The sequence below is a fragment of the Amphiura filiformis genome, unplaced genomic scaffold, assembly GCF_039555335.1.
Source record: "Amphiura filiformis unplaced genomic scaffold, Afil_fr2py scaffold_597, whole genome shotgun sequence".
NCBI classification, from domain to species: domain Eukaryota; kingdom Metazoa; phylum Echinodermata; class Ophiuroidea; order Amphilepidida; family Amphiuridae; genus Amphiura; species Amphiura filiformis.
Genome location: NW_027306061.1, coordinates 579,064 through 596,037, shown reverse-complemented (window position 1 = coordinate 596,037; position 16,974 = coordinate 579,064). Strand labels below are relative to the sequence as shown.

At 37.0% G+C, this 16,974-nt stretch overlaps 1 protein-coding gene across 1 annotated transcript; it reads right to left on the bottom strand.

Annotated features, from left to right (window-relative positions):
- Nucleotides 1-4,205: 4,205 nt before the first annotated feature.
- On the bottom strand, nucleotides 4,206-16,973 carry LOC140145777 (caspase-3-like). The gene is made up of 6 exons (XM_072167451.1): nucleotides 16,774-16,973; nucleotides 14,266-14,557; nucleotides 11,442-11,648; nucleotides 8,650-8,721; nucleotides 7,736-7,933; nucleotides 4,206-7,119 (listed from the first exon to the last, which is right to left on the bottom strand). The coding sequence occupies exons 2-6, from the start codon at nucleotides 14,555-14,557 to the stop codon at nucleotides 6,524-6,526; spliced, it is 1,365 nt and encodes a 454-aa protein (XP_072023552.1). The 5' UTR covers nucleotides 16,774-16,973; the 3' UTR covers nucleotides 4,206-6,523.
- Between the last annotated feature and the right edge of the window lies 1 nt (nucleotide 16,974).

The following is a 16,974-nucleotide window of genomic DNA, read 5'->3' as shown; positions in this document are numbered from 1 at the left end:
AGGAGGAATTATATTTACTTAGTGTTGTAGCAAGGATCAATGATGTAAAGGAGGTATTTATAATTTTTTAGTATTGTAGCAAGGCAAGGATCAAGGATGTGAATGTTTTATAATCGCGTAGTGTTGTAGCTGAGGATCAAGGATGTGAAGGAGGTATTATAATCACTTAGTGTTGTAGCAAAGACCAAGGATGTGAAGGTGGAATTATGATCACTAGTGTTGTAGCTGAGGATCAAGGATGTGAATAAGGTATTATAATCACTTAGTGTTGTAGCAAAGATCAAGGATGTGAAGGAGGTATTATATTTATAATCACTTAGTGTTGTAGCAAAGATCAAGGATGTGAAGGAGGTATTATAATCACTTAGTGTTGTAGCAAGGATCAAAAAAAGTAGATGAGGGTTTATAATCACTCAGTGTTGCAGCAAGGATCAAGGATGTGAAGGAGGAATTATAATCACTTAGTGTTGTAACTGAGGATCAAGGATGTGAAGGAGGTATTATAATCACTTAGTGTTGTAGCAAGGATCAAGGATGTGAAGGAGGAATTATAATCACTTAGTGTTGTAGCTGAGGATCAAGGATGTGAATAAGTATTATAATCACTTAGTGTTGTAGCAAAGATCAAGGATCTGAAAGAGGAGTTATATTCAGTTAGTGTTGTAGCAAGGATGAAGGATGTGAAGGGGGTATTATAATCAATTAGTATTGCAAGAAGGATCAAGGATGTGAAGGAGGTATTATAATCCATTAGCGTTGTAGCAAAGATCAATGGTGTGAAGGAGGTATTATAATCCCTTAGTGTTGCAGCAAGGATCAAGGATGTGAAGGTTTTATAATAACCTAGTGTTGTAGCTGAGGTTCAAGGATGTACAGGATAAAAACATGAGTAATCTAGAATAAATTAGCCTCAATTTAAGACCTAATGGAATCTTCTAAGTGAAGGAATACTCAAGAGACAGTGTTTTGAAATCCAAGCTGCACATCAAAATGTAACAAAGCCACCTTTTTGGGTACCCCAGTATATGACACAGGATCATTCGCGTTGTAGCAAAGATCAATCAATGTGAAGGAGGTATTATAATCCCTTAGTGTTGCAGCAAGGATCAAGGATGTGAAGGTTTTATAATAACCTAGTGTTGTAGCTGAGGATCAAGGATGTACAGGAATTATTATAATCACTTATTGTTGTAGCAGGGATCAAGAAAGTAGAGGAGGTTTTATAATCACTTATTGTTGTAGCAAGGATCAAGGATGTGAAGGGGGAATTATAATCACTTAGTTTTGTAGCTGAGGATCAAGGATGTGAATGAGGTATTATAATCGCTTAGTGTTGTAGCAAAGATCAAGGATGTGAAGGAGGAATTATATTTACTTAGTGTTGTAGCAAGGATCAATGATGTAAAGGAGGTATTTATAATCTTTTAGTATTGTAGCAAGGCAAGGATCAAGGATGTGAATGTTTTATAATCGCGTAGTGTTGTAGTTGAGGATCAAGGATGTGAAGGAGGTATTATAATCACTTAGTGTTGTAGCAAAGACCAATGGTTGTGAAGGTGGAATTATGATCACTAGTGTTGTAGCTGAGGATCAAGGATGTGAATAAGGTATTATAATCACTTAGTGTTGTAGCAAAGATCAAGGATGTGAAGGAGGTATTATAATCACTTAGTGTTGTAGCAAAGATCAAGGATGTGAAGGAGGTATTATAATCACTTAGTGTTGTAGCAAGGATCAAAAAAGTAGATGATCAAAAAAAGTAGACTTAGTGTTGTAACTGAGGATCAAGGATGTGAAGGAGGTATTATAATCACTTAGTGTTGTAGCAAGGATCAAGGATGTGAAGGAGGAATTATAATCACTTAGTGTTGTAGCAAGGATCAAGGATGTGACGAAGGAATTATAATCACTTAGTGTTGTAGCAAGGATCAAGAATGTAGATGAGGTTTTATAATCACTCAGTGTTGCAGCAAGGATCAAGGATGTGAAGGAGGAATTATAATCACTTAGTGTTGTAACTGAGGATCAAGGATGTGAATAAGTATTATAATCACTTAGTGTTGTAGCAAAGATCAAGGATCTGAAAGAGGAGTTATATTCAGTTAGTGTTGTAGCAAGGATGAAGGATGTGAAGGGGGTATTATAATCAATTAGTATTGCAAGAAGGATCAAGGATGTGAAGGAGGTATTATAATCCATTAGCGTTGTAGCAAAGATCAATGGTGTGAAGGAGGTATTATAATCCCTTAGTGTTGCAGCAAGGATCAAGGATGTGAAGGTTTTATAATAACCTAGTGTTGTAGCTGAGGTTCAAGGATGTACAGGAATTATTATAATCACTTATTGTTCTAGCAGGGATCAAGAAAGTAGAGGAGGTTTTATAATCACTTATTGTTGTAGCAAAGATCAAGGATGTGAAGGGGGAATTATAATCACTTAGTGTTGTAACTGAGGATCAAGGATGCGGATGAGGTATTATAATCTCTTATATGTTGTAGCTGATGAAGATCAAGGACGTGAAGGAGATAATCTGGTAGGATGATACACATACGAGGGCCGGTCAAAAAGTTCGTAGAACTCGGTATTCTACTTTGTCACGCGGTATTGAATTTGGTCTCATTTGAAAGCTTGTTCCTTCAAAACAGTACTGCAAAGATATTGTATATTTTGCATCACTGTATATGGGCTGGACACTCTTCAGAGGAAACCTACCTCCATGAATTCACAGGTACTACCAGAAGTGAATACAGGGTCATCATGGAAATGTCTCCCGACGGTGGTGAAAACTCAAATGAACTTTAACAATGTACAGTTGTTGTAAATGGTAATTAAGTCCTTGGTATTCAACAGCAACAAAATGGTTCTTAGAGTTCAAGAATGGAATGAGCATCCTTGAAGATCATCCAAGGTCCAAAAGACTTGCTGACGTCACCATTAATAATATACGTGCTGGTACAGTGACATTGATAATGAATAAAGAGCCAAATAAGAAAGATGAGATAGCCACAAAATATGACAACTCTGATGAATGTGTTTTCAATATTAATCCATTAACATTTTGGTATTCCAGGGTGTCTTCTAGATGGGGTCCCGGAATCTTCATGTACAAAATTGATACCAGTTGACATATTCAGGTCCACACCTTCTATACACTTAGAATGAGGACCAATGCAAGTTTAATCTATATGCGGTTAAAGGAGATAAGGCACTGGAATTATGAGTGAATTTAGTGGAAGCACCTGGATCGCACACCCTAAGAAGATCATCACTCGGTCACCATAGTGCAAGGTCTTCATCGCTGTTTCTGAGATCCAGGGATAGTCTTGATGACAGATCATTTGCTAAATGAAAGTACAATCAAAGGCATATACACTTGTATCATACAATTTTGCTAGCAAAATTGAGGCAAGCCATCATGTGAAGAGATTGTGTCCTGAACGATATTCTTAGTTTGTCAAGCTGTCATTCACGACAGAGGGGTCAGTTAATTAAAGTAACCATATTGTGATTCAGGCATGGCCTCAAGCTAGTGAAATCTATTATAGAATTTTAAGTCCTACCTTTACAATATCAGGTTTGGTGGTGATAAATGCTGGCGAGCCTTCACTGAAGAGTGGCTCAAGGAGCTATCGGAGACTTCCATTTTGTTGACATAGAAGGTTTCAAGAAAAATTGCGACAGGTACATTAAGGTATGTAGTGACCCTGCTCATGAGAGAGACTTATTGACCGCCCCTCGTATTTTCATGTAAATATTTTGTTTTTACCGTTTCCAGTGTATCAAATCTTATTTTGGTTCTGAAGTCATTTACAAAAATGGTTTGGTATCAATATACATTTGCCCTCACTTGTAGGTGAAATTTGAATGTATAATCATTCTACATTTGAAGAAACTAAAACTTACAGAAGTCACAAGAGTGAAGGTAAAACTTATGGATTGACCCTCCTAGATCAAAGTGCAACTTTTGAAATAGCAAATTTTATTATGTAATAATGAGCCAGTGTGTGCGAACGCAACGTGACATTGTCAATTGGACCAGGTCTGTAAAAAATAGGCTACCAATAACTTTTTATAATATTTCAATTTCGTAAAACACTTTCAATTTAAGTCATATGGAGGAACTTGTGAACCATTTACAATATAGAAAACAAGAAAAAACTATAGATACTTCAGTATAAAGTTAAAAATGCATTGTATTTATTTCATATACAAAATAAATATCATACATTAAAATATAAGTCTTGCGACTGTAGTTTTAAACCTACTACTGTACCATTAAAATCATCAGTTGCTTTCAAAGCTTTTACAGTAAACGTTTGCCTAATGGCGCACCTGGGCTCCTTTGCCTGGGGGTAAATTTCATATACAATTTATAGAGAGCTGCTTCCTCTAAAATTCCCAACAAGAATTAAGGGTATGTGCCCTTATTTGGGATTTTTATGGGAGGGCACTTTTGTAGTTTGTGTCTAAAATTCAAGTTATGCCAAGGGAGCCTATAGCACCATTAGGCAAACGTTTACGGTATACCACATATTCAAAACATACAAATAGAGATATCATAAATTAAAATATATTTAAGTCTTGCAACTGTTGTTTTAAGCCTTAAACCTACTACTGTACTATTAAAATAATATTGCTTTCCAAATCTTATTACCACATAATCAAAACATTTTACAATGTTATACTGAGACCAGTACATGATTTACATACAATCCATAATTCATTTCATATGTTATTATAGCCAGGGTTTCAAGTGCCGCAGTAGCTTGCAAATTCGGTTAAATTTTGTTTTTGATGTTACTTCAAAACGGTCAGTGTAATACAGTGGCGTGGGGGAAACAAAATGTATGTATGTTCATCTATGATATGCATATGATCACTGTTTAGTGTTTAAGCTCAGCAAACCTATGGGTTGTGCACTTGCTAGCCATGTTACAGTAACCACAAATAGAGCATGACATGTGCTCTGAGGGCTGATTCATTCTTTATATATTCAATATAATATTTGTTTTTCAATCTGCTTCAATTCACTGTTACCTTCTATCAAATGTTTGTTCATGAAAAATCAATTACATTTGACATCAAACATCTGGTGGAAATATATTAACGATTTTAAAATTATACTATAATAATGTTGTGTGTAGAGTTGTGGCACCTATTTAATGGTTACAGAAAAAGTCTATACATAGCATATACAATAGACAAAATGTATTAATGTTACACATGAAAGTATACTTGATTAAGACATATAATGTTAAATTTTGCAGCAAAAATCACATAAAAGAAAAAATAAGGTATAAACCAGTAATACAGCGTGTCCCAAAAGTAACTTAACATTGTGAATTTGCCATATCTCAAATATTTCCCACTTCATACCAAAATGGAGAACATATTCGCATAGATTGATCTTTTAGAATTATTCTGATACCAAAAACAGCATTATTGATAACACCTTGACCTTACTGTGCGACCGTACATATGTGTGTATCAAACCCACAAAAGCAAGCTCATGTTCTTTGTTCAAGCACATGAATGATATGCTTCCCTGAACAATAGAGTTGGTTCACTCACTGCACACGCTACATTTAGGTATGAACATTCATGGATTACATGGCCTAGCGTAAGCGTGACTGCTGTTTTAGATTATAATTAGGATATATTGGCAATATTAAACTTTACTTTAAAACAGTTGAAGTGAAGATGAGTTTCCTATAGATCAACGGATTCAGATTCTTTGCCGAGACAAAGTCGGACAAACTCACTCAAGCAAAGTTTAGGGAACATTTTAATGTAAATTATGCACCCAGCTGAAATACAATCCAGCAACTAGTGCAGAAATTTCTATCAACTGGATCTGTTCATGATCTACCTCGGGCAGGACGTGAAAGAACAGGAAGATCGGCTACAAACATCGATGTCATACGAAGAGCGGTGGCGAATAGCCCAAGACGAACAGTACGTCGACTTTCAATGGAGAACAACGTACCGCGTACAACTGTTCATCGAATCCTCAGAAAAGATCTTAAGCAGTTTCCGTATAAAATCCAGATCAAACAGAAAATGAAGAATACGCATTGAAAACAAACAAACAATCAAACAGACACAGCAAAATTAAACAAAACAGATTTTAAAACGATAACACGTTATATCGTGTTATCACATCTCAAATGAAGAGACTTATTTTGCGTTTATAAAAGTGGGTTTTATGGTACGGTAGATATCCGTTAATTTCATGCCAAAGGGTAATGACAACATAGGCGTGTTTGGTATCAGAACATTTCTAAAAGAATTATCTACATACTGTGCAATTTTTGTAACAACACTATTAACACAACGCAAGTTATGGCAAATTCACAATGTTAAGTTACTTTTGGGACACCCTGTATATTAAGCTGCAAATGTTGCGTTGATGTAATGCTAGAAATGTATGAATAAATAAAATACAAAGCATAATACCAGCTGATCATAGTATAGGTGACAGTTTTTGAGCACATCTGCAATGATATTTTTTGACATGCAAAATTTACAAGTACAAGGCCTTTGTCAACAAACTTTGGTGCATGGAAGCTTGTTTCTTTCCGTCTTTGGTACAGCACTTCCCCAAATGGGCATTAACACGTGCTAGTAAATGTTGTATATCTAACTTATCATGGTACAATTGAAGCGCTTGTATCAACGTGCTGATATACCATGTACCTTTGGTTTTAGACCTGAGAGACTCGTAGCCCAGTGCAGTGGCGTACCCCACAAGAAAGTCTGTTTCGTTTGGAATCAAAGCTGCTCTTGTATTTGGGTCGTCAAATTCCACACCTTCTTGTAATCCTTGTAATTCACATCCTTGGCAAGCTTGGAGAAAGAAGACTTTGGGTTTCCCTCTTAAGGAAGGGCATTTCACCCCAACAAATAGGCCAGTGAGGTCCTTTATTTCAATACTTAGACCATCGCATCCATACACCACTCCTAGACTGCCATGAGTAAGGATACATGATATAAAACAGTCGTAAGTTTTGTGGTCACTTGTGCGACATGATTCCAGAAGATTGTACATCTCTCCAGCTGACAAGTTGTGCCTAACAGTTACAAGGTAACCCAAGCTTGTGAATAGTGTTTCCAATTGTGCTGTGAACAAAAGAAAAGCATTTATGAGACAATCTGGTCCATGGAGGCCAAAGGTGGCAAATTTGAAATTGAGATAAAGGCAAAATTATTAGGGCTCAACCAATATGGCATTTGTCTACCGATCCGATATCGATGTTGTAAAATCGGCCGATATCCGTTTTTGAGATATTAAGAAAAAACTTAATATTTGGAATGTTTTCATCTTCAGGGGACCTCTAATACATGAAAATACAATATTACATACATTTGAAATTATATTTGATGTTTTAATGGCAATGGTACAGGTCTTAATACGAGCTGGAGTTGGGCCCTTCTTCCACTAATATACTTCAAGTGCCAGTGCCACACATGTACTCTTTGAGTACCAATGAAGTAGCTGGGCAGCAGTGTACCTCTAGGTGTGGCAGCAATAGAAATCTGGTAGTCTATTCGTCCATAAAAAGTGGAAAAGGTGTGGAAGATTTTAGAATTCAAAACAGAATTAAATTTTTTGGCCAAATTGTGCAACTGGATTAATAAATATCAACAATTTCCAGCTGGAATTTAAACAATCCATCAGCAACATGACAAAATGGCAGTCTACCTGCTTCATTTCAATTCTTTGATAAATACTTACCAGCATCAACATCCGATCCTCTCCTGTCTTTCAAATTTTGGCGAGGTCTGCATGGTGAGAAGTCCACATTGTTGATGATGACACAATGACCTCTAGGTATGTGTGTCATGGAGTAACGAGGCATTTCAGGTTCAGCAGGCATTGAGCCATAAGGTTCAATTTTAAATTGATACGAGCTGTCACCAGGGGCATCAGGGTCTGCAAAATAACATAAACAAAGATTATAACAAGAAAATCATATTTGTAATGATTTAATGGAGCAATCAGCAGTGGCGGCGCCAGGGGGGCATATTTTCCCTAGTCAGAACTGTTGCTCCCTTCCCAGTAAAAACTCAATATTACGAAAATGTCCACTTTTTGTTGATTTTTCCCCCTCCCCTAAAATAAATTCCTGGCGCTGCCACTGGCAATCAGATGCTACACCAAATGATTAACATGTATAAGTAGGTCAGCAATTAAAGCTCATACTTATTTAAAACATTGGGAGGGGTGTCCTCAGAGGATTATGGGTAAATTGGGAGTTTCATTGCCAAATTGGTTTTGTGTTCGAAATTTTGTCAACTTTTGGCAATGACAAGAATCCTAGGTGTAAGCAAGCATGTAGATTTAGAAAGACATCTTCCAATATTTCTTAAAGCATGAATGCCACACCCTAGAAAGGTGTTTAATTTCAATGTTTATTGCTACTTTCCAAATAAAAAATCACATTTTTAAGAATGTTACATTTTGGATTTTTTATTATATTATCTGCTGAAATACAAGATTTTCACCAAATGTTGGGGAGTGTATGTACAGGGATCATTAACAGAATTGAGAGCACGATTGATTGTATATGAACAATGCCCAAGCATGCACTCAATTCTATTAATAAAACCCTATTTAATATTTTCAATATCATCCTGTATAGAACTCACCGATCATTGTGTCCTGGTCTGATGGGCCATTTTCATCGGGTTGTGAGGCTTGGGAAATACCAGCTGCATCACCTGTAATATGTTGAATGAAAAACAGGTTCCATACAATCAGAGGTTTCATTCATTAAATTTTCCATTAGTCCTAAACAAAGTAGTTATTTTAATGGCATGACGTAATTTATGGGGGGTAGGTAGTTAGAGAAAGATTTTTTTTTATCAAAGACTTCTAATCTAAATCTTACCTATTTTCAAATGCTTGACTATGGATATATATGCAGGAGGATATCAAATTTCAATTTTCAATTTGAAATTCTTAAGAAAGCAAGCAATCAGAAAAGTCTTTTTTTTGTTACAATATCTAAATGTTTAGACATCTAGCGCCACCTGTAAAGAAAGTAAACATACTTATGAGACCATTTTTGGACCATAATGTACACTAGAAGGCTATATATTTGTACACAAATACGGCTATACCCGCATGTTATCGGTGTACCCAAACTTACGGTCCTTATTTGCTGCACTCTCGTGCAAATAAAGAACTTGTAAAAAGTCCCCTCCCAGGGGAGTTGTCTCTCCATAGATTGCCGTTGTCAGTCTCTCTTATTCACAGTGAGGCTATACAATATGATTAGGGAAAACTATTCCAGAGGGAGTATGTAAATTAAATGGAACAGCCATTTCAGAGGGAGTATGTAAATTAAGCGGAACAGCCTATTTTGAGACCATTTCAGAGGGAGTATGTAAATTAAATGGAACAGCCAATGGGTATGTAATTTAACTGGAACAGCCTTAAGGCTTCACGCTGGTATTTCCAATTATTATATTAATAATTATAATACGGATATGTCTGTTTAGTCCACGTGTGTGGGGAGGGGGATATTGGGGTGTTAGTAACAATATAATTCTCAGGTGCTACTGTGTACAAATTCTGCGCCCGGAAGCTGCTTTATTTGATGAGAAAGCGACCGGCCCTTTGTTTTAACATTTGGGGCCCTGGGGCCCATAATATTTGACTTATGAGGTCCATGGACATATGTTGAAGTTTAATTCTCTAGTGCTATCAGTAGACTCAAGCTGGGCACTGTAGCTGCTTTATTTACTGAGTAACGGCCGGCCCTATGTTTTAGCGATTTGGGGCCCTGGGGCCCATATAATGTGATATATGGGGCTCACATGTACATATAACAATGTGATTTTAAGATGCAATATGTGTACTAACTCTGAGACCTAAAGCTGCTTTATTTACAGAGTAACGGCCGGCCCTATGTTTTAGCGTTTGGGGCCCAGGGGCCCATATTATGTGACATATGGGGTTCATATATACATATGAAAATATAATACTGAAGACCTATCTGTATACCAAATCTGAACCCTGTAGCTACTTTATTTGCTGAGAAAGCGGCCGGCCCTTTGTTTTTAACATTTGGGCCCCTGGGGCCCCTAGCCTTGTACATCTGGGGCCAAAATGGGCAAAAGGCACATCTACAACTTAGGGCCCATACATATGCCACTTATGAGCCCTAGTGATTTTGTACTTTTAGAGCTAGGCTTGTCAATCTGTTGCACCATATTTTAACATTTGGGCCCCTGGGGGCCATAATATATAACATATGGGTCTCTTGTATATTTGTAAATATAGAGTACCCCTAGGGCTATCAGTGTACCAACTCAGGGCCCTGAGGCTGCTTCATTTGATGAGAAATGGCGTGCTTTGTATTTTCACATTTGGGCCCCTGGGGCCGTGACCTTTGACCTCTGGGGCCAAGATGGGCAAAAGGCACTTCTTGGGTAGGGCCCATCGTGTACCACATATGGGCTCCAGGGCCTTTGTAGTTTTAGCGCTAGCCTTGACAGAATGTTGTGTTTGATGGAGAAGGAGGAAAAGGAGGAGAAGAAACCACAGGATGGGAAGATACCCGTCCATGCTTCGCATGCGGGTATAATAAGGACTAGTAATTACACTGACAAAAATAGTCTCATAAGTATGTTTACTTTCTTTACAGGTGGCGCTATGGGCAGTAGGCGCATAACCTTTTCATGATAAGATCCTCCACTTTCTTGAATTTCTTCACTGTGGCGCATCATCCGAAAGTGATGGGCGTCCACTTCTTGGCTCATCTGTGAGGGACATGTGGCCAGTTTGGAAATTCCTTTTACAAAAAGCAACAGTGCCATATGATGAGCAATCATCACCGTAGCGGATAGCTTTCATTTCATCATAGATTTTCTGAGCATTGTAGGCCTAACCCTTCAAATGCAGGAACTTAATCACGCTGCGTGCCTCAATTTTCACCATTTTGCAGGTTATGCGCCTACTGCCCATCTAAGCGCCACCTGTAAAAAAAAGTAAACATACTTATGAGACCATTTTTGGACCATAATGTAGAGAAGGACCAGTAATTACACTGACAAAATGTCATCGATATAGCTCCTTCGCTTCTGGGCGATGTCAAAAACTTTTGGATACCCCTCGTATGTATAGCAATGACATATGTTTGTGTGATTGCATAGCAATTTGGCCAGATTGTGTAGCCAAATGCGATGCGATACCGGTTATACATGTATTATGCCCTAATGTTTTCGTTGTTGAAAGGGATTCAATCATGTTTCATGTCTGCCCTCGCGAAGTAAACCATAAAGATGATGAAACATGATTGAATCCCTAAGGAAAATAATGAGCTTTTAAATTTCCAAAGGTCTTACATTTCTTGAGTTAAAGCCAATAACATAACAAAATGCACGTTTTAGGCATTTCAACCCCTCAACAAGTTCTAAAGAAGGAGAGAACCTACCTGCGTGATTGGGGCATAGTCTATCATTTCTATTGCTTAGGTCTGCTGAGCTACTTGTAGTAGCTCCTGTATTGGTAGTTGGTCTACGTTGAGCTGCAGTTCTAGATGAGATGTTGGAAGCATGTGTTCGTCTTTGTGGAGCTGCATAAGGATGATATTGTCTTCTATTTGATGACGAAGATGCAGATGCAGATGAAGATGCAGAAACTGTGTAGAAAAAACATAGAGATCATTATTTGTAAATTATGATACATACACAATAATATATGCTGGTCAGTGGCATATCAGGCAGGGGTTAGTGTAGCGCTTTGGGTCAAGCTGGGAGAAAAAAATCCCAGGTCGACCAAAAATAGCGTATCGCTACGATAGACCACCTAAGTTATAAATAAATCGGTTTCTCCCAGGTCGACCGTAAATTTTGGGTTGCCACATTCGGCCCGCAAACGCCAGGATTTTTAGCCAGGTCAGGGCCAGGTCGACCCATGACAAGCATTCAAATAGCCCTACATACGTGCCCCGACCATGGCGATATACATGTGATGAGTATAAACCAAAGTATTGTATAAACCATTGTACGGCATCATCGGCATGATTCATTCATAACTTTGTGCAAGCGCTGGTGACGGTGACTTCTACGATATCAGTTTCAGTGACTTGGCATCTAAATTAATTCAGTCATAGGCCTACTCTCATTTTCGTATTTATTTAATAAGAGTAGGCCCTATTCTTGTTTTAGTTTGCAAAATACAGAGGCAGATATGGTCCCGGGATATAGCATAGTCATACTTCCAAGTTTTCTACTTTCTTGAATTTACGTCAACATGTAGGCCTATAAAGCCCGATAATTTTGCCCGATGTGTTCAGTGACATATGTTCAAAACACTGACATACATTTTAGAAGGACCAAATATTTAAAGTCTTGACACACATGTATGCAATTATACATAGTTCTTTCAGTCCCAATATCATACATGTAGATAAATCAGTACATCAATGGCAAAAAGGTCTATACTCTCATTCATCTGAACAAATTACAGCATCTGGTCTAATTTCTTCAAATTCTTATTTTTTTACACAACCCCTCTACTTTGATAAACAAAATCTATGATTTTAATAAAACAACTGAGCAAGTTATATTGATATGATCCAAATATTATTGGAATGCATATGTTGAGAGAGTCAAAGCCTGCTCCCACAAAATGAGCATAAAGTCGCCATGGCACTATTGAAGATACAGTCCATTAATGACAACTTTCAATAGAAAACAAAAGACATTATGGAGGAAATATTGATTTTTGTAGACCAAAGCAGGGAGCCAACTTTATGCTAATTTTGTGTTTAAGCCCCCCCCCCCCCACCCACTTTGATAGCATGAAAAAGGGAATCATTTTCAATGAGTATGATCGCAGGAAATTTATACACATTTGTGCTGCAAATTTAGCTGACACTTGTTCTATTGATAAATAAAATTTGCTCTTTTCTTGAATTACAACATTTTTTGCATAACAAAATATCCAGTTTTCCTTTTTTCTTCAAATTCTTATTTTTACAATTTCTTCAAATTCTTACTTTTTACACAACCCCTCTACTTTGATAAACAAAATCTATGATTTTAATAAAACAACTGAGCAAGTTATTGATATGATCCAAATATTATTGGAATGCATATGTTGAGAGAGTCAAAGCCTGCTCCCACAAAATGAGCATAAAGTCGCCATGGCACTATTGAAGATAGAGTCCATTAATGACAACTTTCAATAGAAAACAAAAGACATTATGGAGGAAATATTGATTTTTGTAGACCAAAGCAGGGCTGCCAACATTTGAATCTTGAAAAAAGGGATATTTCCTGTTGCAATCAGGGAGATTTGTCAAAATGTGTACATCTTAATGGATGAAACCATTTCCTTTTCAGAGAGATGGCCAAAAATTAAGGGTTCTGAAAGTTTAAAAGTAGGGAGTCTCCTGTGAAAAGAGGGAGAGCTGGCAGCTCTGCCAAAGCAATTGCTCATTTTGTGAGAGTTGGTCATAGGGAGTTACAGCTTTCTGGTTCTGAACCCTCGATGTGATGTTCATATTACTGTTTCACCTCATAGGGCTCAACATTAAAAGGGTATGAATCTGACAGTGAAAACTATTTTAGGGATAAAAATAAAATATATTTTTATGGAAACATTACAATATTGCGATAAGGCCAACAAAAAAAAGTTGTTTGTTTGTCCTCCACCGCCCGCTCCTCAGATGAAGGCCTGACCAATTTTTTTTTCTTTCAATTTTTTTTAAAAATAAAAATAAGTAAAATTCAATATTTTTTTCCAGATTTGGAGTATCTCTGGACCTAGCTAGAGCTAAATGCTAAGATCTTTCATGGTTGAAAATAAAAAAAGCCCACCAAATCATTAAAAGACTATGACATGAACACAAATTATAACTTTAACTGCATATTAAAGAAACAAAATGTTGGTTTTTTAAATCACCATGAATGATTGTAGCATTTAGCTCTAGCAAGGTCCAGAAATACGCTAAATCCGAAAAAAAAAAAAAAAAATCCGCCCGCCACACTTCCTCTTTCAAAGCTGTGGAGGACAAACAAACAATTATTTTTTTTGGCCTAAAGTAAATGTTCAGGGCACTAATTAGTTCGCATACAGTTCCTCTGGTCAGTCAGAACCAGGGACAATTGATATGCGCGGAAAAAATAGCTAATAGCACGGAGATTGCGTGGAACTTTTGCAAATCATATATTCTCAGCCCATAGGAAAAAAATAGCCAATTGCGTTGACCTGGTCAGAACTGTTTTACACTGACTAAAGCTTACACTTACAAGGACAAGCGTTCTCAATTTCCTTCACCTCATCAAACAGATCTTGTCGAAACTCCGCCAAAGCCCTCATGAATTCATCGTAGGCGCTTGGCCTGCGTCGTTTTAACATCTCCAGCATCCTATCCACTCTATCGTCAAATCTGGCAGAGCTTGTGATCTCTTGTATGTCATCCCCTGATAACTCCCCTCTGGTTTTGAGTCGTTGTAATATTTTGGCAGGATTAAGATTGTTGCATAGGTTTTCTGTTGCAGCATCCAGAACATAGGTAATGAGCTTCCTTTTGTTTTCCATCTGAAAAATTGAAAAACAAAATGACAAGGAAATATCATGACCATGTTTTTTTTTTTTAAAGCAGTAAAATAAAGCACCTAAACAATTTGCGGGGACTGTAATGCACCCCAGTAAAACAAATTTCCTACCTTAAAACAAAAACTTAGTATTGGCATTTTTAACACTCAAACAAAATCTGGTCCCATTTGATTTTGATTTAAATAGTACCATTCACCATGAAACACATAACATCATTTTTGGAATGGCTATACAAGCATGTGGGCGGTGGATGCAAAACTAAAACTTTCATTACCGTACCATGCCCTTATTATGAAATAATAAGTTTATTCGATAATTTGGAACATAGTGCATTGTGGGTAAAAATCTCAGATGCAAAACGGGATATAATAACACATCAGTCCTCCCGTAGACAACAATGGGAATGAACTTCCGACTGATCGGAAATTCCTGTAATTTAATAGTGCCGTCGTCAACATGCCTTATGTTGACATAATGTCATTATCGGCACATTATCGACATAAAAAAATTGAAATTTTTTTTATAATTTTCAAAAATATTTTTGGCCAAAAAGCAAGTTATAGACCTTTTTCCCTCTTTCCCATCATGCACTATTCCAGGGGGTATGAGTGTCATAAAATACATCATCTCCCGGGGAGTACAGAGTTATGTTCATTACATTCTGGAATACGGACATTTCGGCTGGTGCCTTCATCACAAAAAAGGAATCCCCGAAAATCATGATATTAATGGTGCACAATCCACTAATACATGTACCTTTAGGGGGCAAAAAACAACATTTCTATGCCTTATGGACATGGTGTTTTCACCAAAAGAAGTTTCCTGTTATTGAAACCTAACTTTGTATACATTTTATAGACCAAGGGTGAAAAAATAACGACGGGGCAAGCAGTGATAAAATACGGCGTTTGTTTGTTGTTTGATAGACAATTCAGACCCAACAATTGGTAGTATTTAAAAAAAATTGGAATGTTCATCACAATTTTGGAATGCTATGCCGTCATCGACATGCATGTCTTAAATGTTGACATAATGTCGACATCGGCACATTGTTGACATGTCGACATCAAAAAATTGTAATTTTTTATTTTAAAATAATAATTTTCAACAATATTTTTGGCCAATAAAGCAAGTTATAGGCCCTAAATTACTTGTTATTCAAGGTTGGAAACCGTAGAAATACGGCTACCGGTACTTAAAAAATAATAATTTTTTTTACAAGGTTGGTTTCCAACATTGAATAACAAGTAATTTTAGGCCTATAACTTGTTTTTTTGACCAAAATTAATATATTTTTGTTGATACCCATGCTATACAAACAAATCAACACGAACATATAGATATAGACAGACAGTACAGTACATCACTACATGAGTAAGCTTAATACATTATTAGGCCAAATAAAAAAATAAACATGTTTCACGTCCCCTCCCGCTTCCTTTTTTGAGGTTTTCTCAAATAAATTTTTATTTTTTAAAATTCTGTTATAACTTTTCAAAAAATATGTTTAGGAAGTTGGGATGCTTTCTATAGCCTTGTTAAGATACAAGAAACATTTTAGGAAGGTTTTGTGATCATTAGAGGGGGTGTAACTCTCAGAACAACAAATAAAAAAGGGCCTCCTCCTTTTTCCAGGCATTATTGTATGTACGGATTATACGTTAAAACAGCTCTAATTATGGGTATTTACACCAATTTTGCGATAAAAATAGAAAATAAAAAGCCCCTCTTCCTCCTTTTTTGAAAACCGGACGTGAAACATGTTTTATTTTTTACTTGGCCTTACATCAATTATTTAATTTTGTATTGTAGGCCTGCATGTACAATGATGGATGTAATGTAAAATTATAGCTTATGTATACATTACATGCATGATCACAGCATGCAGTGCCAGTGACATGATCAGATCATGATTCATCATGACATAAAATAGGGCTTAGGGACCGATCGTTATTTACGGCAGGGGGGGGAATGGGTGTTTTGGCAAAAATATCGACAAAAATTTCGCGTTCCCCCTCGCGTCCGCTCAAAATTTTCGCGTTCCCCTTGTTTTCCCAATTTTCTCCATTTAAAATTTAACAATCCCCCCTCCTGGTTCAACTAAAAATTTCAGGTTCCCCCTCAAGACCACAAAAAATTTCGTGTTCCCCTAAATTTACCCATTCCCCCCCTGCCATAAATAACGATCGCTCCCTTACCGTACGTCGATTTGAAGGTACGTGCAATATACCACTCACACGGTAAATTTCAGGATGTTCTGAGAGAACAGTTCTGTCCGTTTTGGTGACTAAATAATTTATATTTGGCACGGATATTTGGGCTATTACAGCCTAAGTATAATTCAGAGACTTTGAGACAGGTTTCCGCAGCTCAGCTCAGGAAGTTTGTTTATTTTTTTC